The sequence below is a fragment of the Chrysochloris asiatica genome, unplaced genomic scaffold, assembly GCF_000296735.1.
Source record: "Chrysochloris asiatica unplaced genomic scaffold, ChrAsi1.0 scaffold00246, whole genome shotgun sequence".
Classification (NCBI taxonomy): domain Eukaryota; kingdom Metazoa; phylum Chordata; class Mammalia; order Afrosoricida; family Chrysochloridae; genus Chrysochloris; species Chrysochloris asiatica.
The window spans coordinates 1,940,644-1,964,880 of NW_006408764.1; the positions used below are offsets into that span (position 1 = coordinate 1,940,644).

The 24,237-nt window shown below is 40.2% G+C and overlaps 1 protein-coding gene across 1 annotated transcript in view; it reads right to left on the reverse strand.

Moving 5' to 3' along the window:
• Positions 1–24,237, reverse strand: part of RBM6 (RNA binding motif protein 6) — a 114,303-nt gene that overhangs the window by 23,060 nt on the left and 67,006 nt on the right. Inside the window, exons 6-7 of the mRNA XM_006873584.1 lie at positions 11,498–11,572; positions 4,296–4,356 (exon numbers count right to left, since the gene is read on the reverse strand). Of these exons, the coding sequence (XP_006873646.1) occupies positions 4,296–4,356; positions 11,498–11,572 (136 nt within the window). The remainder of the gene's footprint in view (positions 1–4,295; positions 4,357–11,497; positions 11,573–24,237) is intronic.

The window sequence follows — 24,237 nt, forward strand, 5'->3', positions numbered from 1 at the left end:
CAAGCTTACATGCTTGTTTATGTGTTCCCTTTGAGTTTCAGTCTTAGAGGGGGGCTTGTCCTGAAGGAGCTTGATTGCTTGCCTTGATGGTTTCCTGGCGAAAAGCTTGCTTATTCTTGTAGTAGTCAGTCATGCTGACATTTTTGTTTTGGGTTTTTCCTGATGATCTTTCTTTGAAGATATATCTTCTGTCACTGTAGCTGTTCCAGGTTGGTCTGCTTGTCCTTTCTAGTGGGAACGTCCCATCTCCTAAGGTTCTGGATGGGACTCAAGATTCCATCTAAGGTCCTATACTCTATAAAGGCATTGCAAGAGGCCTATTTCACTGGGCAAGTTCTAGAACCCCTTTTAGGTATTCCAATCAGTTATAGGCTGAAGGCGAACTTACGAGTTTTCTCTGATCATGTTTCCCAACTTTCCTTTCTATCCCACTCAAGTGTCTATTTTACAGTACTAAACAAGGGAACCTAATATTCATAAAACAGTCAAGCATTTTAATATTATTTCCCCTCTTCAAGCTATACTTAGATCCCTGTATTCCAGAGCCCTGTTGTTCCAAGATTGAGCATGCATCACTATTTACCTCTGTCCCACTTACACCATGCAAACCTGTCTCAGTGTTCCCCTATCTATCTTCTCCTCCCGCTTCTTGTATTGCACTCCCCAACACCTGAACTAAACCCCCCACCCCAACCCCATTGTTGTGGTTACCTTATATGCCATTAATTCTTCCCTCCATTTAAGACAGACTACTTTATCATGTAATCTACCTGACCTTCCCACCACCTGGATCTCTGTTCCTCTGTGTTTACCATTTTTCACATTGTAATTGTTTTGATCATAGACAGACCTCCCTGCTGCCACGTACGTCATTCTCTAATTGTTGTCTGTTCTTGTTGGTTCTCAGTCCACTGAACTTCCTATAGGATGTTTTTCATAGCAGAGTTGGCTTTGGCAAAATTCTTTAACTTCTATTTTCCTGGAATGTTTTGATTATGCCATCGTATTTGATTGACAGCTTTGCTGGGTAGAGGATTCTTGGGTGGCAGTTTTATTCTTTCAGGGTTTTATATATGTCTCCTCACTGCCTTCTTGCTTACATGGTTTCTGTTGAGAGATCGAGCTTAATCTGATTTGCTTGCCTTGGTATGTTACACTTCTCTTTTCCCTAGCTGCTTTTAGCATTCTCTCCTTTTCTTTGTTTTTTGGAGAGCTTGATTATTATATGTCTTGGTGATTTTCTTTTAGGGTCTATCCATCCTGGGGTTCGCTGAGCTTCTTGAATGCTTATCTTTTCACTTTTCAGGATGTTAGGAAAATGTTCTTCCAGAAGCTCAACTTTCTCCCCTGTGGACTTTTAAATAATGTCGATAATTCTTGTTATTCCTCTTCATGTTGTCCAACATGAATCTTACTCCTTCTTCAGATTTTTTTATCCTTTTATGTGTTTGCTCTTCTATCTTAGTAGTGTTGACAGAGATTTATCTTCTAGCTCACTAGTTTTGGCTTCTATCTCTTCAATTCTACTCCTTTGCCTATTCAGTGTATTGTCCATTTCTGATAGTCTATTATTAATCCTTTGGACCTCTTTCTGTAGGTTTTGAATTGTTCCCAATGCTGTATCTATCTTATTTGATTGTTCCTGTAGTGCTTTCCTGAATTCTTATTTGTCTCAACTCCACTGTATAATGTTTTGATACATTTTATAATCATTTTCCTGAATTCCTTCTCCGGCATTTCCATAGCCTGCCCATCTTCCAGTATGGAGTGTGGGTCTACTTCCAGCTCACTCATTTTACCTCGTTTCTGGACATGTGCAGATATGGTCATCTGCTTCTGTGTTTTGGGCATATTCAGGAGTTATCTGTGGCCTTAATACTTAGATGGGTGTGTGTTTTGGTATTTTTTATGCTTTCTGATTACCTCTAGGTAGATGTGATCAGGTGATGGGCTTCCCTTTTCACTCTTCTTCCTGAGAAATTTCAAGATGCTACTGTTGGTCATTGTGTTGTTAACTCAGGATTTAATTATCGGCCTATTTCTTTTTAGTGTGCCTGTCCTGTTCCACAATACCCATTCAGGCCTTTTTTCTAGTTATAAATGGTTCAGGACTGGCTGTGGTCATTTGGTTTTAAGTGGAAACTGTCTCTTCAAATTTTGAGGAGATCTGTACGCATGTGTAGTAGAACCCTCCAAGGGTTGGGGTGGGGTGTCCACTCACTCAGGCATCCCTCTAGTCACCAGACTGGAGGTGCGCTGACAGTGAGAAACCAGTGAACAGTTATACCTCAAAAAAAACAATGAATGTCCACACCTTTATCTCTGATCCTTCCCCTTGTTGGTCTCGCCCAAGACGGCAGCTCCGGAAGCAGCTGAGCGTCTGGAATTAGAAAGCTATGGATTTCTTGCTTCAGCTACAAATTCCCCTAGCTGTAAGCCTTCCAACCTTCTAAATATTCCTTTATATGTGGTTTCATCCCGAGCCTGCTTGGTCTGGTATTCTGTGTTGTTGCTGACAGAGCTCTTCACTACACTTCTACCCTCTCTGCAATCTTATTTGTTCTCAAACCGTGTATTCCTCATTAGAAAAGAAGAAGTCTTTTTTTGGGGGAAAAAAGCACAACTCTGGAGCAATTCAGCAATAAATATCTTAGTTGTTTAGTCCTTATCCACACATTGGGGTTTCTCTTGATCCTTTTTTCCAAGGATTTTCAGACTACCTGACTCACAGCCTTCATTAAAGTAGAATCTCGACTGCAGGTTAAAAGACCAGCTAAGAAACTGATATGATCAAACAGAGCCTTCAGAAGTCTACCTGGTACTCTGCATTCAACTGTATTTTTCAATCTTGCTCTGAGTTTTCCTCAAGAGATATGAGAAAAAGATATAAAAAGTCATCTGACAAGATTGCTGTTAGGAATGCCTTTGACCGACTCTTCAAAGATATGTGTCTATAGGCTCCTGGGAGAAATAATAAGCACCTGAGAGATTAATATTATTAATATAAAGGAACAAAGCATGTAGTTCATTCCTTTATAATAAATACTACATTGTTGTTGTTAAGTGCCATCAAGTCAGTTTCTAACTCAGCAACTCTGTATAGGGTTTTCCAAGGAGTGGCTGGTAGATTTGAACTGCTAACCTTGTAGTTCAAACTGACCTTGCATTCTAGTGCATTATCCTGCAGCTCAACACCAGGACTCCAAATAATACATTATCCCATCCTAATTATTTTCTCTTGTTTATATTTTTACTGTTATTTTAACAAATACAAAAAGAAAAATAGCACTGCTATAAAATCAAACACATCTTTATTAAATAAAAACATCAAAATGTGAACCTATTATTTCTTGACATATGCTCCCATCTCGGTCTACATACTTTTTTAAAGTGGTATTTCTCCCTCCTTAACCCTTCCCTGAAGAATTCTGTACTCTTCATTTTACACCATATCAAACAGCAGTTTTGGCATACTCTAGAGACTCAAATTGTGTTCCTTTTAAATGTTCTTTGAGTTTTAGGTAGAACCAAGATCAGGGCTGTAGGGTAGATGGGGTAATGTTTCCCAATGAAATTCTTGTAAGACAGCCCTTGCTGCCTGTGAAGAATGAACAAATACATTGTTGTGATGGGGGAAAAAAAATTCCTCAGTGCAACCTTTTTGGTTATTTCCTCACTAATGCAGTGTTAAAATTTCTTTATAAAAAAACAAAAACAAAATAATTGCTATACCTTCTGAGCTGATCTTTCTGTCTTGAATTTAACTAGTGAGGAGATTTCTTTGGAAGTCACTGTTTTGATTGGTTCTGTGCATATATGATCTGGAAACGTGTGCATATATGAACTGGAAACAGTAGCAATATTTTTTTACTTACCTTGATATTGATAGCAAATGACTCCAAATAACCTGAAAGAAGCATGTGTATGTGTACGTGTGTATATTGGGGCAGAGGTGCACATCACACAGGCTGATGGCATGTAAACTCTTTTCCTGTCTAATATCCTTAAATATATTCTAAATCCCCATTCTAAAGACCTCTGATTAGGTATCTGCTCAACCATTCCAGCCTGAGGAAACAACCCCATTTCTTTCTCCTTCTGGGACTCTTGAGCCCCCAAATCGTTCATTAACAGATCCATGAAACTGGACATCACATTTCAAAAAACTTTCAGATCACCGTATTTTTAAAGTTTTCAGACAAACATATTATTTAGGGATGGCAACTTCTTAAAGTCAAGGAAAGCAAGGGATTTATTTATTCAGTACAAAAACAAAAAAACCACCACTCACTCACCTTCTCGTGAACCCTTGCAGAATGAACATGAAGATCGGTGTCCACCAGTGTTGGCTTTACGCTGAAAGGGATAGTGGGAATGAATTTAATTTGACGAAAACATATAAAAACTATACTAAGGAGGGGCTTCAAAAAGTTCATATAAAAATGCAGTAAAAGATAATGGAATTTTTGAAGCCTCCCTTGTATATCCAACACATGCTGAAAATAAACAAAACAAACCATATCCCAAAACAAAGGCCTAAAGGGTCAGATGTCCCTTTCACTAATCAGAGCTGGAAGACAGGATCTGATGAACTGCTGAGAGCAATCTTCTAACAGGACATCTGGACACTGGACCAGCCAAAAACACTGTTGCAATAAATAAAAATTTTTATAGGAAATAAACTCAACAATCAATTACCCCCAAACCTTGGAGTTCTGGTGTGGTGCTGTGGGTTAATGTGGCATACTGCAAAGCTGTTTGAACTGTGAAGTTGGTGGTTCAAGCTCACCAGCTGCTCCTTGGAAACCCTATACAGGATCGCTATGGCTTGGAACCTACTTGACTGCAATTAACAACAACAAACTCCTAAACTTTTATCCATTCTGCACCCAAAACTCAGTCCTGAACTGGTTCAGAGAGCACTACTCAAGGTCGGTTGAAATTGAGGGAAAATCAATATTAGTTTCCCTTGCCTACTATTGTAAAATAGACACTTGAGTGGTATAGAAAGGAATGTTGGGAAACATGATTAGAGAAAACTTATTAGCCCGCCTTCAGCCTATAACTGATTGGAATACCTAAAAGGGGTTCTACAACTTGCCCAGTGAAATAGGCCTCATGCAAAGCCTTTACAATTCCACATAGGACCTTAGGTGGAATCCTGAGTCCCATCCACAACCTTGGGAGGTGAGACATCCCCACTAGAAAGGACAAGCCACTGGAACAGCTACAGTGACAGAAGATGCATCTTCATGATGAATCTGACCTATACTCCGAGTGGTAGTTACTCTAAATATCAACAGAGAAAAAGTCTTCAAATCAAGTTTCAATGCTATCCACTCTGTACACAGGGTAGATAGGGACGGGCAACTTAGACATTGGGTACCTAAAATGAGGTAGCAATAAAGGCACGAAGTGACTGGCTTATAAGGTTTAAATAAGGAATTTAGTTTAAGAAAGTCCCCACTGAATAGCTGTCATCTTGTCTACATGGGTCTGGTTTAAAGAGATGGGGATAAGATTCGTAAGATTCAATAGTGAATAACTGTTATCATGACTAATTGCAACTGTCAGAACTGTAGAGGTAGAAGTTTTTTTTAACAAAAAAAGGGGAGTGGTTAATCTTACAATCCAGACACAGAGGACCCTAGGACCATCAAGAGAGGAACGCACAAGCAGAGAGCGGGACCTTATCCAGAGAAGCAGCAGCGCCAGAGATGGGGGCATGAAGAGGGGGAGTGGCTGAGGACTCTAGAGTCATGGACTAAGAAGAGAAGTACTAAGAAAGAGCTGCTGGCCAAGAGACTTGTAGAATGTGCCCTTTGCAGGTATAAATTATTATATATGTCTGAGTGGGTTTTTTTTTTGTTTGTGTTTTTTAAAAAGCTAAAGTGGATATAGAGAAATACTGTTAACTGATGGAACATGGAGGGGATTATAATCATTGTAATCAAACAAGGTGTATGATTTGTTGAAAGTAAAACTGATGATATGCCTTGTAAACTTTCACTCAATCCACAATAAAAACCTTAAAAACAAACAAACAAAAAAAAACCCTAGAGACTTTCTTTGCAGAAATGTGAAAACTGATCCTAAAATTTATAGAAAATTGTAAGGAATCCTGAAGAGCCAAAACAATCTTGAAAAGATAAAAGTTGGAAGACTCATACTGTCTAATTCTAAAACATAAGCACAGAGCATAGTAATCAAAACAGTCATACTGTAATAATGATAGATCTATAAATCAGTAAGAGTTTAAAAATTAATCTTTGCTTCAATGGTTACTGATTTTTAAAAAAGTGCCAAGATCATTCAAATGAGAAAGAATAGTCTGTAATAAAATGGTGCTGGGACAATTTTATCATATGCACAAGAATGACCTTGGACTTTTACACGTCACATCATATACAAAATTAAACTCAAGATGGCTCAAAAACACCTAAAGATAAGATGTAAAGCTCTTAGATGAAAACTTAAGGGTAAATCTTGTCTCAACTTGCCTCAAGGGACAATGAGGTCAATAGGCATAACATAAAGACAATGTTCTACATCCTATTTTGTGAGAGCAATAACTAGGGTCTTAAAAGTTCTATAGGACCTTCCAATAATTATTGGTCTCTCCTTGTCCAGAGGAAAGAATAGTGAAGAAAATTAAAGATGCATGAAAATAATTAGTTCAATGGACTAATGGAACACTATGCAAACATGAGACCACATTATCTGAGACCAGAACTAGATGGTGCCTGACTACCAATATCAACTGCTCCAAAAGGGAACCCATCAAAACGTCCTAAATATAGTAGGAGAAAAATGTGGAACGAAACTCAAAATCATAAAAAGATCAGGCTTATTGGTCAGATATTAACTGGTGGAACCCAGGTTATGGGTCACCACCACCGCTTAGGTCTAGGATAGAACTCACCACTCCGGCTCAATTTTCAGCCAAAAAATTAAACAGATCTGGAACAATGACACTAGGCAGCTACTCATGCCTTAGAATAATCAACCATTTGAGATCAAAAGGGCAGCATTTATCCAAGGACGAAGTTCAGAAGGTAAGGAATGGAGGAGGAATAGGAATGGAAACAGAAAAGTGACACAAGTGACGTTTTGTTGTGGGAACGGCAATCAATGATGTGAAATAAAATGTGTGTCAACTGTTGAATAGAAGACTGGCTTCTCTGCAAATCTTCACCCAATTCACAATAAAAGGTGTTTCTTATAAATCTTTATGATCTTAAGATTTGGCAATGAATTTAGATAGGGCACTGAAAACAGAAGCAAAAAAAAAGAAAAGAAAAGCAGGTAAAATAGACTTCATAAAAATTTAAAACTTGTGCATCAAAGGGGACATTCAAAAGGTAAAAAGATACTCCACAAAACAGAACACTTTTGCAAATCATATCTGATTATGCTGTTGTTAAGCCGTTGAGTTGTGACTCTGTATAGGGTTTCCAAGGTTTAAATCTTCACGGGAATAGACAGACTCATCTTTCTTCCTCAGAGCAGCTGGCAAGCTCTTAACATGGACCTGGTGGTTCACAGTCCATTACTACTAGTATGGCACTACTGACCTCTTTTCTCTCTGATGTTGTCATTAAGTGCCATCAAGTTGTTTCCAATCCATTGCAACCCTGTATAGGGTTTCTGAGGAGTAGCTAGTGAATTTGAACTGCCAACCTTGAGGTTCAAACTGATCTTGCAGTGCTTATCACAGAGTACCACATTAGGACTTCTTAGACTCCATTCTTAGTTTTGATGTTGCTATGGCTGTTAAGTGCCCTTAAGTCGGTTCTTACTCACAGCGACCCTGTTTCAGGGTTTCTGAGGAGCGACTGGTAAATTTGAACTGCAGACCTTGCGTTCAAACCAACTTTGAAGTCCAGCGCATTGACCCACAGCGCCATACCAGGACTCCACTGATAGATGTCTAAAATTCAGAATACATATAAAAAAACTTTCATAACTCAGCAACAAAAAGATAAACTCAATTAAAAATGGGCAAAAGACATTTCTTCAAAGAAGGCACTCAAATAGCCAACTAGTACATGAAGAGGTCCTCAATGGCAATAAAACTCATTGCCATCAAGTTGTTTCAGACTTATAGTGTCCATACTCTCTGGAAGCGTAGTGGTTACGATTGGATTGTGAACCGCAAGGTCAGCAGTTCGAAACTACCCGCTGTTCTGCGGGAGAAAGATGAGGCTTTCTGCTCCCATAAAGATTTACAGCCTCGGAAACCCTGTACAGGGTTGCTATGAGTCAGAACTGACTCCACAGCACATAACAACAACAAAGCAGATTATCAAATCTTTTTCCTAGACAATAGCTGGTGGGTTTGAACTCTTGGTCTTTAGGTTAGAAACTGAGTGTTTAACCACTGCAGCACCAGATCAATACAGTATCATTAGGGAAATGTAAATCAAAACTATGATGAACTATCACTTAACACCCAATAGGATAAACATCAAAAGCAAAACCAAAATAAAGCAAAATCCCCCAAAACGTAGAAAGTAACAACTGTTGGCAGGAATTAGGAGACATTGGAACCTTCACATAACATTGTTGGTGGGGATATGAAAAAAGTGTTAACTGTTGTCTTTGGAAAGTTTGGTGGTTCTTATAAACATAATCCAACAATCTAATTCTAGGCATATCTCCAAACCAATTCAAAACAACTGTTTAAGCAAAAAATTGTACAGAAATGTCATGGCAGCATTATTCATAATAGTCAAAAGGTGGAAATAACCCAAATGTCCATCCACTGATGGATGAATGGCTAACAAAATGTGATCGAGCCAGACAATGTATTATTGTTGTTTAAATGCTCCTGAGTCAGTTCCATCTCATACAGACCCTGTATGGGGTTTCTGAGGAGCTGCTGGTGAGTTTGAACTGCCAATATTGGGGTTCAAACAGCCCTTATGGTTAAGTACTTCTCCTACAGCACCACACCAGAACTCCAAATGTATTGTTAGTCAACTGTAAAATGAATAAAATATTAATCATGCTACAATATGGCTGAAACTTGAAATCCTAAGAACCCACTTGTCACTGACTAGACTCTGACTCATAGCAACCCTATAGGACAGCGAAGAACTGTAATAGGCAGATGATACAACCTTGCTTGCTGAAAGTGAAGAGGACTTAATGTATTTATTGATGAAGATGAAAACCACAGCCTTTTGTAAGGATTGCATCTCAATGTAAAGAAAACAAAAATCCTCACCACTGGATCAATAAACAACATTTTTATCAATGGAGAACAGACTGAAGTTGTCAAGGACTTCATTCTTTTTAGATAAACTATCAACATTCATGGAAGCAGCAGTCAAGAAATCAGACGATGTATTGCAATAGGCAAATCTGCTGCACAAAACCTTTTTAAAGTGTTGCAGAGCAAAGATGTCAACTTGAGGACTAAGGTGCACCTGACCCAAGCCACGGTATTTTCAATAATTTCATTTGCATGCGAAAGCTGGACAGTGAATAAGGAATGACCGTAGAAGAATGATGTTTTCGAGTTATGGTGTTGGAGGAGAATATTAAAAGTGCCATGGGCTGCCAAAAGAACAAATAGATCTGTGTTGGAAGAAGTGCAGCTAGAGTGCTCCTTGGAAGCCAGGATGGCCACACTTCATCTCTCATACTTTGGACATATTGTCAGGAAGGACCAGTCGCTGGAGAAGGATATCATGTTTGGTAAGGTGGAGGGTCAGAGAAAAAGAGGAAGACCTCCAGTGAGATAGACTGGCAAAGTGGCTGTATCAATGGGCTCAAGCATGGCAACAATTGTGAGGTTGGCCCAGGATCAGGCAGTGTTTCGTTCTGTTGTACATAGGGTCACTATGAGACGGTACCAAATCGATGGCACCTAACAACAACAACAACATTTAATGGGTATGGTTTCTATTTGGGATGATAAAAAAAGATATGAATATTGACAACAGTGATGGTTACACAACATTCTGAAGGTATTTAAAGTCACTGACTAAAAGGTTGGTGATTCAAACTCACCAGCTGTTCCTTGGAAATCCTATATAGGGTCTCTATGAATCAGAACTGACTGACGGTACTTAACAACACTCAAAAGTGATTTTTTTAAAAAGAGGAAAATTCTGCTATGTATAGTTTACCAAAATAATGACTTTTTAAAAATATCAAATGTTTTCCTAAATTGACACCTTAATGTAGTATAAAACCAGCTGCCATCAAGTCAATTCTGACTGATTGCGACCCTATGTGTTTCAGAGTAAAACTGAGTTTCTTAGAATTTTCAGTGTATTTAGATCACTGAATTTCAAGTACTACAGCATTTTAATGAATCACAGTTTAGAAATTTTATGTTGTTGTTAGGTATTGTTGAGTTGGCTTGGACCCATAGCGACCCTGTGTACAAGAGAAAGATTATACACTGCCCACTCCTGAGCCATCATCACAATTGCTGCTACCACTGTGCCAATCCATTTCGTTGGGGGTCTTCCTCTTTTTCGCTGACCCTCTACTTTACCAAGCATGATGTCCTTCTCCAGAGACTGGTTCCTCCTGATAACATGTCTGAAGTACGAGAGATGACGTCTGGCCACCTTGGCTTCTAAGGAGTATTCTACTTCTACTTCTTCCAACACAGATTTGTTTGTTCTTCTGGCAGTCCATGGTACGTTTAATATTCTTCTCCAACACCGTAATTCGAAAGCATCAATCCTTCTATGGTCTTCCCTAGTCACTGTCCAACTTTTACACGCATGAGGTTATAGAAAATACCATGGTTTGGGTCAGGCGCACCTTAGTCCTCAAACTGACATCTTTGCTCTTGAACACTTTAAACACTGAAGTGCAACCCATACTGAAGACTGTGGTCTTTGATCTTCATCAGTAAGTAATTTAAGTCCTCTATGCTTTCAGCAAGCAAGGTTGTATCACCTGCATACTGCAGGTTATTAATGAGTTTTCCTCTAATCCTATGCCACACTCTTCTTCAAATAATCCATCTTCTAAGATCATTTGCTCAGCACACAGAAATTTTGTAGGTTTTTCATAATTATTTTTTAAGTTAAGCAGTAGTAATAAACAAATGACATTTTCATTTGTTTTGTTTTTTTGGCAATTAAATCAGACCTCTAGAAAGTATAGCATAAAATCTTTAAATATACCATTTAAAAAGTAAAATGCCATGGTGCCATAAGTTCTACATTACCTCTGGTAAATGTAGCTGGAAAAAGGTTATAAATCAAGAGACTAGTATTCTTTCAGTTCATAATCAACAGAAAACATGTGCCCCTGTAAAATGCCTCCACAGCAGGCCCCAATCCTCTCTCTATGGCTATTGGTATCAGCTGAGAAGCAGGAATTACGATCTTATTCTGACCTCCAGTTCATCTGAAGGGAACTTGAGGGAGAAATTGACAATGCACACTACCAGGCAGCATTCCTGGAGATGTAGAGTGGCTATAATGCTAGATCTGTACTTCTAAGGAAAGGAATTCTTGGCACTTACCCGTTTGCAGTACCAAAAATCTGGGCTTGGTATGTAGTCTAGGGTGACCTCTTTGTCATGGATCATTAGAGTTCCCTGTGAAGACAAAGACAGAAACCATCAACATCAACTACAGGGAAATGGAAAGAGACAGGAAGGCACAGAGAGCCTTTCCAGTCTCCAAGCTGAAACCTTTTATAAAGAAGAAGGAATTCTTTCCCTGACAAAAGGAAATGGCTATTTACAGCCACAGACTTGGGGCAGTATGGCTGAGCAAGCTTCCATTTAAGAAAGGACAATGGAAGAAGGTGGAACTGGTCTTCAGTCTTGGGTCCTTTGGGTTGGGACACTGTCCTTGAGCACACTAGGTCCAGCTTACTTTTGTGGTGTACTCTCCCAAGTCCCAGAAAGGCCCTCATCTGGCTTGGGTGCTAGCACACTATCAAGAAGCAAACTCTTCCTTCTGCAGCATAAAGGGAACAGGAATCCTCAATAATCTTCTTCTCCATGGCTAACTTACATCTCCTTGGAGACGAAGTAGGGGCTGTAACTGTGGTTTCACAATGGTTTCTTTCAAATATTGGCTGTACGGCAAAAGCACCAGAAGAATGGTACAAGACGGAAGGAAGACAGGAAAAAGATGAAAACTCCACAGTAGGTCCCATTCTTGTAACAGGAAACTGTACATAGCTGTTGGTGGTAGCAGTGGTCGCAGCAGCAGCAGCAACATCACTCTGGCTTGGAGCCTGCAGAGTGAGCTGGCCCTGAGACCTGAGAAGCAACCAGTGGCCAATAAACCTTTGGGGTAGTCTGGCCCAGAATAGGTGGGCAAATGGGCTCAACACACCTGTGGTTACAGAGCTCCCATGCCTCTTCACTTTGGACAAGTCATGAATTCTATTTTACACCAAGTAAATAAGTTTTGTTTAATAACACTAGTTAACAGATAACCTGTTGGAGCAGAGGAGAAAAGATTCTGCCTTCCCTCACCCACACATGTAAGTCGACTAACCGAGGATGTGACTCTGGAACTAGCCCCTGCGCTGTGTTCATTCTCCGCCCTCTAGGGTCCTCTGTGTCTCCTCAGACAGGGCTCTGAGTTATACAAGGCATTTCTTTGCAATTGGACCTCAGTTTCTTGCTTGAATCCATACATCTGTCAAATAATGCTTTACCTCTCTGCTTTTCATACCAAAAGAGTCAAGAGAAATACATAGAATAAAATTATTGTCTTGTTGAAACCAAAGGAAGGCTACCTCCCTACTTGGATGGTAGAATCTGGACTCTCAGAACCTGTTTCCTGACTTGTTCTTGAGGCCAGAATGAAATGATAACAAAAAATTGTGAACATTTAATAAGCACTTACTCAGTGCCAGAAACGGAAAATGTACAATATCTTATGGTTTAATCTCCTAAATGATTCCAGCATGGCACTATGGGATAACCACTGGACTGCTAACTGCAAAGTTGGTGGTTCAAACCCACCAGCTGCTCCTTGGAAACCCTATACAGAGTCACTAAGGGGCAGAGCTGACTTGATGGCTGACATGATTTCATGAAGGAATATTATTTCCATTTTACATATGAGAAAATAACTACTAGAGAGGCAAGGTCACCCAGATTTACAGGCCAGGCTGGAGTCACATCTGGAGCTGTAGAGACAGGACCACCTGCTGCATTCATCACTTTCTGCTCAGTGTTAGGGACAAGAAATCTGCCTTCAGGAGCCAAACTAGGAAAGAGAATTTCTGCAGGCAGAGAGGGTCAGGGGAGCTCTACCTACACAACAAGATAAGTCAAGATGATCCCCCTTAAACTCAAGAGACAGTACATCATTTAATAGCATGGACTCTGTGCCAGGGTCCCTAAATGTGAATTCGGCCTCTACTCTATGACCTCTAGGAAGAAAGGTACTTTACTTTTCTCATCTGGAAAGTAGGTATGTTGTTGTTAAGTGCTGTCAAGTCGGTTCTGACCCTGTATAGGGTTTTCAATGAGTGGCTGCTGAGTTTGAACAGCTGGTAACCTTTGGTTCACAGATCACAGTACCTAATTCTTAGGGTAGTTATGAAGACTCAATAAATTAATAGATGTACAGAGTTTAGCATGAAATATATAGTAAAGGCACAATAAATTTGATCATTTAGAGCCATGGTGGTGGTGGCAGTATGCTGTGGTGTCGTTTCTGACTCATAGCGACCCTGTATAGGGTTTCCAAGCAGAAAGCCTCACCTTTCTCCTGCAGAGCGGCTAGTAGTTTTGAACTGCTGACCTTGAGGTTAGCAGCCCAACTTGTAACCACTATGCTATCAGAGAACCTTATTTAGTATCAGCAATTGAGATTAGACAGACTCAAATTCCCACTCATTTCACCTTACATGATTGACAAGTCATAATACTTCACAATCTATTTCAGTCCACTAAAAGACTAAATTTTCACAGGGAATAGTCACAAGTCAGAATTTATATCTCTAAGACAGTACTTAGTGGAAATTGTCTAATTGTTGGGACAGATGTTAACATCCATGCTAAATCTTGCAAAACTTACCAGCACCAAGTACAAATTTACCTGGTACAAAGAAGGAGCTTAATAAGCACTTTTTGAATGACTAAATGGATCCAACTATCTTTGGAGAACCAGAGTACTTAGCACTAGATGGAGGTATCCCTGTCACAGTGTATCCACCATTCCATAATGTGGGTTGCCATTTGAACAGTGAACAGTTCCACCAGAACAAGGCAACACTGTGAATTGTAGAACACTGTAAATTCCGATTTCACCACACGGAGGCATCAGTAGATTCTGGAATTTCTAAGGCAAGGAGCACTTTAGACTTCTCAGAGAACAAATATGCTGTTCTAGGAGCTGCACAAGACCTTGTGTTGAAGGTAGGGAACTCCCCCCCTGCCTGTAGGCCCCAGCAGCATAACAACTTTAAGATTACCTTCATTTACATGTTATAATTATTGATTCTTCAGAATTCCTTACAGCTCAAATAACCCTTGCTTTGTAAATTACACATGGCTAAAACTGGCAGCAACCATTGCTAAATATGAAATGGTTTTATCACCATTGTTGAAGAACTGTTTTAATAAAAATAAGCACAGAAAAAACCCTGTGAAAACAATCATGCTTATCTATGATTTGATTCCCATATCATACAGAGGCAGCTCAGACATGACAAGACAGGTAATGACGCATGGCTCCCCACCCCCCTTGTCCTTTCTCCAGATTTCCTGGAGCAGGTATCTGTCAGTGACTCCTAGTGAAGTGACCTGCAGAGAACTGGATTAATAAATGGATAGGGCGATTTGATCACTTTTTTACCACTGCCGACTATACATCTTTATATATTTGCATTGTGAGTCATCATTTGGATTATCAAGTTATTTATTAAACTACTAATAGCAAAGGCACCATGAAAAGGTTCAAAAGGTTCATGGAAAGATTAAATTTTTTTAAAAATTCAATTTTTCTAAAAACTTTTTGAAGCCCCCTCATGTTTGCAAGTAAAACCCATGATTCCTCCTTTCTCAGCGAGGCTTGTTAAGATTAAAATCTGCTAAATAAAACCCTCCTGTGCCCAAAGTCCTCACTTGGGTAAGTCCTACATACGGGTTCCAAACTAAGCATAAGTCAAGACATCTTATTGTGAAGCTGAAGAAAGCTCTTAATCTCTACCTCAGGGACACTACATAGGAGCAAACGCTAGGCTTCAAGACTGCTGAATTCAACACCCTGTATTTCCAGCTCAGCTACTATTCTGGGAGATGAACTAATTCCATTTTGGAGTGCCAAGTTGTGAGATGGACTTGGGTCAGAGAATTTAGAATCTATCATGTGCTACAGTTGAGTCACAGCCAAGTCTCAAAGATTCGAGAATTCTTATGGTACTGGAGAGGTACAAGAGAAAGAGGAAGATGAAGAATCTTTCTAGCCAGCATTTTGCAACACTTGTTGAAGCTCTAACACAAGCAAAGTCAGTTATACTTTCCATTGAGAATAAAACTGCTTACAAAGTCAGCAGTTTAAACCCACCAGCTATTCCTCGAAAACCCAATACAGGGTTGCTATAAGTCAGAATCGCCTCGACAGCACTTCTCTACAACAACGCCATAATCGATCTTCCCATTGAAGTAGGTGGTAGGAGGGGAAGGGAGGAAAGGAGAGGGCGAGAGCGAAAGAGAGACAGGATCAAAAGACATTTGAATCTTGTAGATATAACCCAAACAGAAAATTCCGCGATCTCTCTTCATGAATTTGTGCTTCTTCCAAATATAGGGTGAGAAAATCCAGTAACTGGTGGCTAGAACTAAAACTGTTTATCAGAGATGGTAATGTTTATTTTGAGTTCTGGTGTGTCGCTGTAGGTTAAACCCTTGACTGCTAACCGTAATATTAGTGGTTCAAACCTAACTGCTGCTCCTAGGAAACCCTATATAGGGTCACTATGTCTGAATGACATAACAACAAAAAGTATTTATTGACAAAACTATTTACAGTTTACAAAAGTATTCTTCATAAATGTCATCTCATTTGATCTGCAAATGGAGAGCATAGATAGGACCTATTTACATATGGGAAAATACCCAGAGCATTCCACATATTAAGACTAAAACTCTGGTTTTTCTTTCACCATGTTGGTTAAAAAAAAAAACACCAAACCTCCCAGGGAGTCAGCCATCTTTCAACAACTGTTCTATCGCAGTTGTAGTTTCTCATGACAAGTTGTACAAGTTAAAGACTAAAGCCACACAAGGGTACCAGACTCATAGGGAGTTTTTAAAGAGACTGTCATAAAGCCACTGTTACTTAACAGTATAGTCAATACCCCAAACTGGCCTGCTTAAGGTGTCCTTAAAGCCGCTGTCTTGCATCAATCAATTCTGACTCATTAGTGACTCTACAGGGCAGAATAAAATTTCCACATAAAGCTTCCAAGGCTATAAATCTTTTGAGAATAGAGTTTTACATCTTTCTACTGTGGACAGGAGTCCTGGTGTGGTGCTGTGTGTTAATGCGCCAGACTGTAAAGCCGTTTGAACTGCAAGGTCGGTGGTTGAAGCTCACCAGCTGCTCCTTGGAAACCCTATGCAGGGCCGCTATGGGTCGGCACCGACTCGACAGCACTTCACAACAACAACTGTGGAGCAGCTGGTGGGTTTGAACACCAATGACCTTTAACCACTGTGCCACTGGTGATTTTGTGCCGTGGAGTTGGTTCCGACTCATAGCAACCCAGTACAGAGTTTCCGAGGCTGTAAATCTTTACGGGAGCAGAAAGCCTCATCTTTCTCCCGTGGAATAGCTGGTAGTTTCGAACTGCTGACCTTACGGTTCACAGCTCAATTTGTAACCACTACACTACAAGAGCTCCTTATATCACTGTGCCACTAGGGCCCCTCAAAGTTCTTAAAGTACCTACAACTATTCTATGCGCTATGCCTTAAGACAAAAAGGAGTGTTAGGAAATGGCTGCACAAGAGAATTCCAATAATCACAACAATCAAATGCACATGCATGAAGAGTGAAGTAAGAACAAAAAATAACAGGTTTAAAACAGGTATCATTCCTCTGAGTATGAAAGGGTAGTTTTTATGGAAATTTTTTTGCAAAGCACTCAGACCCATTCTTTATGGTTAATATGTTGGTTATATACTATTGTGTCAGTTTTGACTCATAGCAACCCTATATAGGATTTCTGAGTACCACGGGCTGCCAAAAGAACAAACAGATCTGTGTTGGGGAAGCGTGGCCAGAGTGCTCCTTCCTTGGAGGCCAGGATGGCCAAACTACATCTCTCATACTTTGGACATACTGTCAGGATGGAACAGTCGCTGGAGAAGGATATCATGTTTGGTAAGGTGGAGGGTCAGAGAAAAAGAGGAAGACCCCAGCGAGATGGATTGGCAAAGTGGCAGTATCCATGGGCTCAAGCATGGCAACAATTGTGAGGTTAGCCCAGGATTGGGCAGTGTTTCGTTCTGTTGTGCATAGGGTCGCTATAAGTTGGTACTAACCCGATGGCACCTAACAACAACAAATTTTTACTGGAGCAGAAAGCCTCATCTTTATCCCGTGGAGCCACAGGTGGCTTCGAACTGCTGACTTTGCAGTTAGCAGCCCAACACATAACCTACTATGACACCAGGGATCCTCTTTATGGTATAAGAATATATGACAGCTCAAATTTGTTGTAAAATTCATGATTCCCAAAGACAAAAACCAAAATAAGATTGAAAGAAAAAAGAGGAAGAAGAAAGGATGGACCTCTGGCAGTTCTGTAGTTCTGCCTGTTGACATTCTTTCTCCATGCCCTTTGCTAGCATGGTCTTTTACCAGGGTCTGAGTTCCTAACAAGCTCCTAACAAGATGAGTTAGTTCTACGGGACCTCAATGGAAAACAGAAGCACATTTAGCATTCCAATTTATGGTTCAAGGGCAAAGGAGGCACTGACCTCTCAAATGCTATATACCATCTTGAGAGTACTTTTCTATCTGGCGTAAGGTAACTTGATGATTTTACGGGCACCTAGGACTGAGAATGCATTCCACTCCCTCTACTACCACTCCATGTCCACCTTATGTGTGTATTAAAGTAAGATCACGGTTTTTCCAGAAAATGCCTACTGTAACTATGAAAGAAAATCAGTGATACACAATCTTGGAGAAAATTCCATCAATTTCAATCTGGTGAGACTCAGAAAGAATAAATTTGCCTACCAGGGGATCCAGGAATTGTTGGGTGATGCAAATAGTTAAATGCTTGCTTGACTACTAGCCAAAGGTTAGTGGATCAAATCAACCCAGAGCCATTTCAGGAGACAAGCCTGGTGATCTGTTTCTGAAAGGTCAAAGCTTTGATAGCCCTAGGCAGCCATTCCATTCTACACACATGGGGTCCCATGAGTAGGCATGTAACAACTATCACCCCCAGGGGATCCACAAGATTCTTTCATTCTAAATATGCTGATAACAACAAAAAGGCAAACCACAAGCTAATACATGGGCAAGCAAGTCAATAAACAAACAGCTAAAGGTTTGTTCTCTCCATGTGAGAAGATACAGCTCTATCACAGATTCAAACTGTAAGGCAAACAACTGGACACTCAGCAATTCCTTTACCACTGACACCTCACTCTAAAGAAGTGACTTATAAGCTCTGTTGTTGTTATTAAGTGCCATCAACTCATAGAGACCCTAAATAGGGTTTCCAAGGAGTGGCTGGTGGATTTGAACAGTCGATTCTGTGGTTAGCAGTTCAGTGCTTATCCTATAGTGCTATACTAGGACACATTTTACAATAACTGAATAACTCACCTGTGATGCACTAAAATACAAGTATTTCAGTCTGTCGCAATTTTGAATCTTTTAGAAGATGTTCCATTTAGCATTTGTTAAGAACCTGAGCCTCGTTAAGATTTCTCTGGTTAATAAATAATTTATCTCCAATGACGTGGAGAGATAGAGCAGCTGGGGACTTTGGACCCAGAGAGGGAGAGGGGCCACGTGCTGACGACCAGGGAGGCAGGCTTGCACGGTATACCCTTTGGTTGGTTGATGATGCACAGAAGGGATTGTTAACCATGGCAATGAAACGATATACGATAGGATGAATGTAAAACTAATGTTCTCCGATGTAAACTATCACATAATTCACAATAAAGCATTTAAAATAAATAATTTATCTCCAAACAGTATATTTTACTAATAGATTCTCAGAAATCTCCTTAGAATTCAGTTTTCTGTAATCTACAACTTATTTTTTTCTTCTTTAAGTCAAAGTACTCATAAAACAGAATAGATAGGAACAAACAAGAAGGCGGCTCGGGTAAAAGTGCAGTGAGGAGCTCCACTGGCAACACAGAATACCGGACCAAGCAGATCACGGGATGGTGCCAGAACTCTGAACCACATATAAAGGAACATTTAGAAGGTTGGAAGGCTTACAGCTAGAGGAATTTGTAGCAGAAGCAAGAAATCCATTGCTTCTAATTAAAGACGCTCAGCTGCTCCCAGAGCTGCCATCTTGGGTGAGGTCAAGTGGGAGAAGGATCAGAGCAGCCACGGATGCTTGATAGAACACGGATGCCTGACAGAACTACAGAGATAAAGGTGGGGACATTCTTTTTTTGTTGTTGTTCATTGGTCCCTCGCTATCTGTGCACCTCCATTCTGGTAACTATAGGGGTACCAGAGTGAGCAGACACCCAAGCCCCATGCTCGGAGGGTTCTACTACTAATGCACATAGATCTCCTCGAAATTTAAAGAGACAGTTTCCACTTAAAACCAAACGGCCACAGCTGACCCTGAACTGTTTATAACTGGAAAAAGGCCTGAACGGGGATTGTGGAGCGGGACAGGCATACTAAAAAGGAAATAAACTGAAAATTAAATCCCGAGTTACATCAAAATGACAAACAGTGGCATCTTGAAATTTCCCAGGAAGAAGAGTGAAAAGGGAAGTCCATTTCCTGATCACATCTACCTAAAGGCAATCAGAAAGCATAAAAAATACCAAAATACATACCCATCTAAGTATAAAGGCCACAGATAATTCCTGAATATACTCAAAAAGCAGAGGCAGATAACCATATCTGCACATGTTCAGAAACGAGATAAAGTGACTGAGGCAAATGAGCTGGAAGTAGACCTATACTCCATACTGGAAGATGGGCAGGCTATGGAAATACCTGAGAAGAAATTCAGAAAAATGATTACAAAATGTATCAAAACACTATACAATGGAGTTGAGACAAATAAGGAAGAAGTCAGGAAAGCACTACAGGAACAATCAATAAGATAGAACAGCATTGGAAACAATTCAAAACTTACAGAAAGAGGTCCAAATGATTAGTAACAGAATATCAGAAATGGACAATATACTAAAAGGACAAAGGAGTAGAATTGAAGAGATAGAAGCCAGAACTAGTGAGCTAGAAGATAAATCTCTCAACACTGTTGCAGACCGTGTAAGACTGGTCAGAGGTTCGAGGCCCTATAGGCCCGAGTGTAATAAATGAGGCCACTAGCAGCCAATAGCAAATTGTTTTTCATCTTAATATTCAGTTACATGTATTAATTTAATACATGGAGCCCTTGATAATCCACAGATAAATGTGATATTTTCCTATAGCCAAGACTAAAGGTTGCAAGGTCAAGCCTTCCTCCAAAAGATTAACTAAAAACATCTTAGCTACTTCACAGTTCTTTCTTCTACAGACAAAAAAGCCATCCTCCCTGAATCTCTCCCAAGTGTTAGCAATTCAGCCAAGTTCCTGAAAACCTGGCTCAGGAAGCCGAAACAGTGGGACTCCAAGGAAGCTTTTGTCCTTACCTCTCACCTTCCCCCAACTGAGCTCAGGGGCTATAGATATGTTAATTGAGCCTGAGAAACCAAGTTGCGGGCCTGGGATTCGAACCAGCGAAGTACGATGTAAAGTTACCTGAATGTCTGGAAAAGTACTGATGTTAGCTGTACCTTGCCTAAGTCCCTCCCAGGTTGGTGTGAAGCTCCTCCCCTAAATAAAACAGAGGCCCGGGCCTCCCCAGGTGTGCATTACGGGTTGGAAGGCATGCAGTAAAGATTGCAGTGCATTACAAGATGGAGGGCATGCAGTAAAGATTGCAGGGCAGTGAGTTGCTGCCTGCAGAGTCCACAATGCCTGTAGTCCCAAGCCTGCCCACCAGTGATGCATCCACCCTGGCTTTGGGGTGCCTCATTGGCCCCCTCTTTCTGTCTGTCTGTGTATATCTTTACGGCCGCCAGGTATCTCCTCCTCGTGAACCGAACCCCTATGTCGTGGCCAGTCCCCGACACTACGATAGAAGAACAAACACAAAAAAGGATTTAAAAATCTGAAGAAGGTCTAAGACTCATGTTGGACAACATGAAGAGAAATAATGAGAATTACTGGCATTCTGGAACAGGAAGAATCAGACAAATCCACAGAGGAGATAGTTGAAGAGCTTCTGGAAGAATATTTTCATAACATCCTGAAAAGTGAAAAGATAAACATTCAAGAAGCTTAACAAACCTCAGGAAGGATAGACCCTAAAAGAAAATCACCAAGACATATAATAATCAAACTCTCCAAAATCAAACATAAGAACAGAATCCTGAAAGACTATCAGGAAAAACCTAAAACAAAAATGTCAGCATGACAAGCTGTTCGCCAGGAAGACATCAAGCCTAGCAATCACGTGCCTTCAGGACAAACTGCCCTCTAAGACTGAAACTCAAAGGGAACACATAAACAAGCATGTATGCTTGCTGGTGACCACATGTGAGATCAACCACAGTCCATTGAATCCCGTTGACCTGGAGAAGAGAGGGAGAAGAGGAAGGGCTGGTTGGTCCAAAGTGTGGTGAGAACTGAGGACACGTGAGCCCATGGACAAGGACATAGCCACAGATGGCTTGAGCTAAGAGTGAAGCATCCCTCTGATATGAAGTGAGGGGAGATGAACAAGAATACCCAAACTTGCAGACAGTACCCTTTTGACCTAGCCTCGATGGCTCGATAATCAGAACTCGACTAGAGGAAGATTGCAAAAAAAAATGTTATTTTTAAAAAAATTTTTTATAAAGGAAACAAATTGCTACAATTTGATGAACCTGACCTATACTCAGAGCGGTAGTTACTCTAAATGCCAACAAAGAGGGAAGGAGTCTTCACATCAAGTATCAATGCTATTCCATCTGTACACAGGGATACTGTGTACACATCTGTAGATAGGAATGGGCAACTTAGACATTGGTTACCTAAAATGAGGAGGCAATAAAGGCATGAAGTGACTGGCTTACAAGGTTTCAAGAGGAAGTTTAGTTTAAGAGTATGGGGGGGGGGGGGGAAAGAGTCCCCACTGAATAGCTGTCAACTTGTCTAGATGGGTCTGGTGAAAAGAGATGGGGAGTATGATTCAATAGTGAATAATTGTTATCATGACTAATTGCGACTGTCACAATTGTAAAGGTAGAAGTTTTGTAGCAAAACAGGGGAGTGATTAATCTTACAGTCCAGAAACAGAGGACCCCTAGGACCATCAAGAGAGAAGTACACAAGCAGAATGCAGGACATTATCCAGAGAAGCAGCAGCACCAGAGATAGAGGCAGAGATACAGGCATGAAGAGGGGGAGTGGCTGAGGACTCTACGTTCACTGACTAAGAAGAGAAAGACTAAGAACTGGTGGCCAGGAGGCAGACTTGCAGAATGTGCCCTTTGGTGATGTAAATTATTATATATGCCTGAGAGGGTTTTTGTTTTTAAAAAGCTAAAGTGAACAGAAATACTGTTAACCGATGGTACATGGAGGGGATAATAATCATTGTAATGAAACAAGGTGTATGATTTGTTGAATGTAAAACTGATAATATGCCCTGTAAACTTTCACTCAATCCACAATAAAAAAACCTTAATTAAATAAATAAAAAAGTAGAATATAGAAATCAGTACAGCATGTTCTTTCTCTAGCAATTGTATCAGATGACCCTAAAATACCTGTGCAGTATACAGGAAAAGGGTTTTTAGGGTCAAAAAGATGTTCTCTTTTTTGCAATCAGAGTCATTCCCCCTGAGAATTAAAGGGCAATAGATTTGTTTCATCCTTATGACACTCATCCATGTTCTGAGATGACTGCTCTTTTAGCTTCCCTGGCATTTTTCTTCTGTAAAGGCGGACCATAAATTCAGCATGGATGCATGCTTCATTGTCTAGGTCTCTAAATGGAACCACTGTGGGGAAAGAAACAGTGAATTTCTGAAATCAATGGGAAAATATAAAGTTTCCACTTTGCTTTGTTTGTTGAATAACAATCTAATCTTTTCTCTCGTTTCTTTTTCTTATAGAGCTGACAGTAGGAGGTGATGGGGAATAGCCAAGAGGCCCATAATTCCACTGACACTACACAAGCTACTTTACTGAGCTCATAACAAAAGCTTCACACTGTCCCCAAGGAACTAGCAGCTATTCTTCAGGCCTCACCATTGAAAACACATTATTTCTACTGGCTCTTATCTACAACCTCCCACCCAAGAAGTTAGTTCTCTTCAAAGCTGTCTGTATTTAGCCCTTTTGGCTTCAAAGTACTTGCTCAGACTTTTCAGAGAGCCCTGCTGCCTTACTTTCTGCAGAAACAGTGCCATGAAATAAATGACTTAAAATACTGAGTTGCCACACTGCTGAACACATACTATTCAGCCAACATTTTAGGAACGTACCACCCACCATTCTTTTTTCTTAGACAAAAAGCTATAGACCCAATGCTACTCTGACAGAATCTACACTTAAGGATTTGAGTCAGAAAAGGTCTATTGGGATGGTTAAGTCTCTAATCTTTTTGTTATTGTTGCTAAGTGCCATCGAGTCAGATTGGCCTCATAGTGACCCTATATAGGGTTTCCAAGGAGCAGCTGGTGAGTTTGAACAACAGACCTTGAGGTTCAAACCAACAATGCAGTCCAGCGCATGCATTAACCAACAGTGCCACACCAGGATTCCCTAATTCTTTCAGGTATACTCATTTTCATATGCAACAACAGATAAAGTTATCCAATTCCAGCTCCTGATTGAAAAAAAAAGAGGCAGTTTTTCACATTTAAGACATGTTTAAAATAGGTCAGTCATACTTAGAAAAAGCATCTGCTAAACTGTAGCAGATAAATACAGAAATTGAGGGAAGGATCCGATCCCTGAACATGGTTGAAATCTGTGGTAATTCAGGAGTTTGGGAAAAGGCAAAAGCAAAGTCACAACA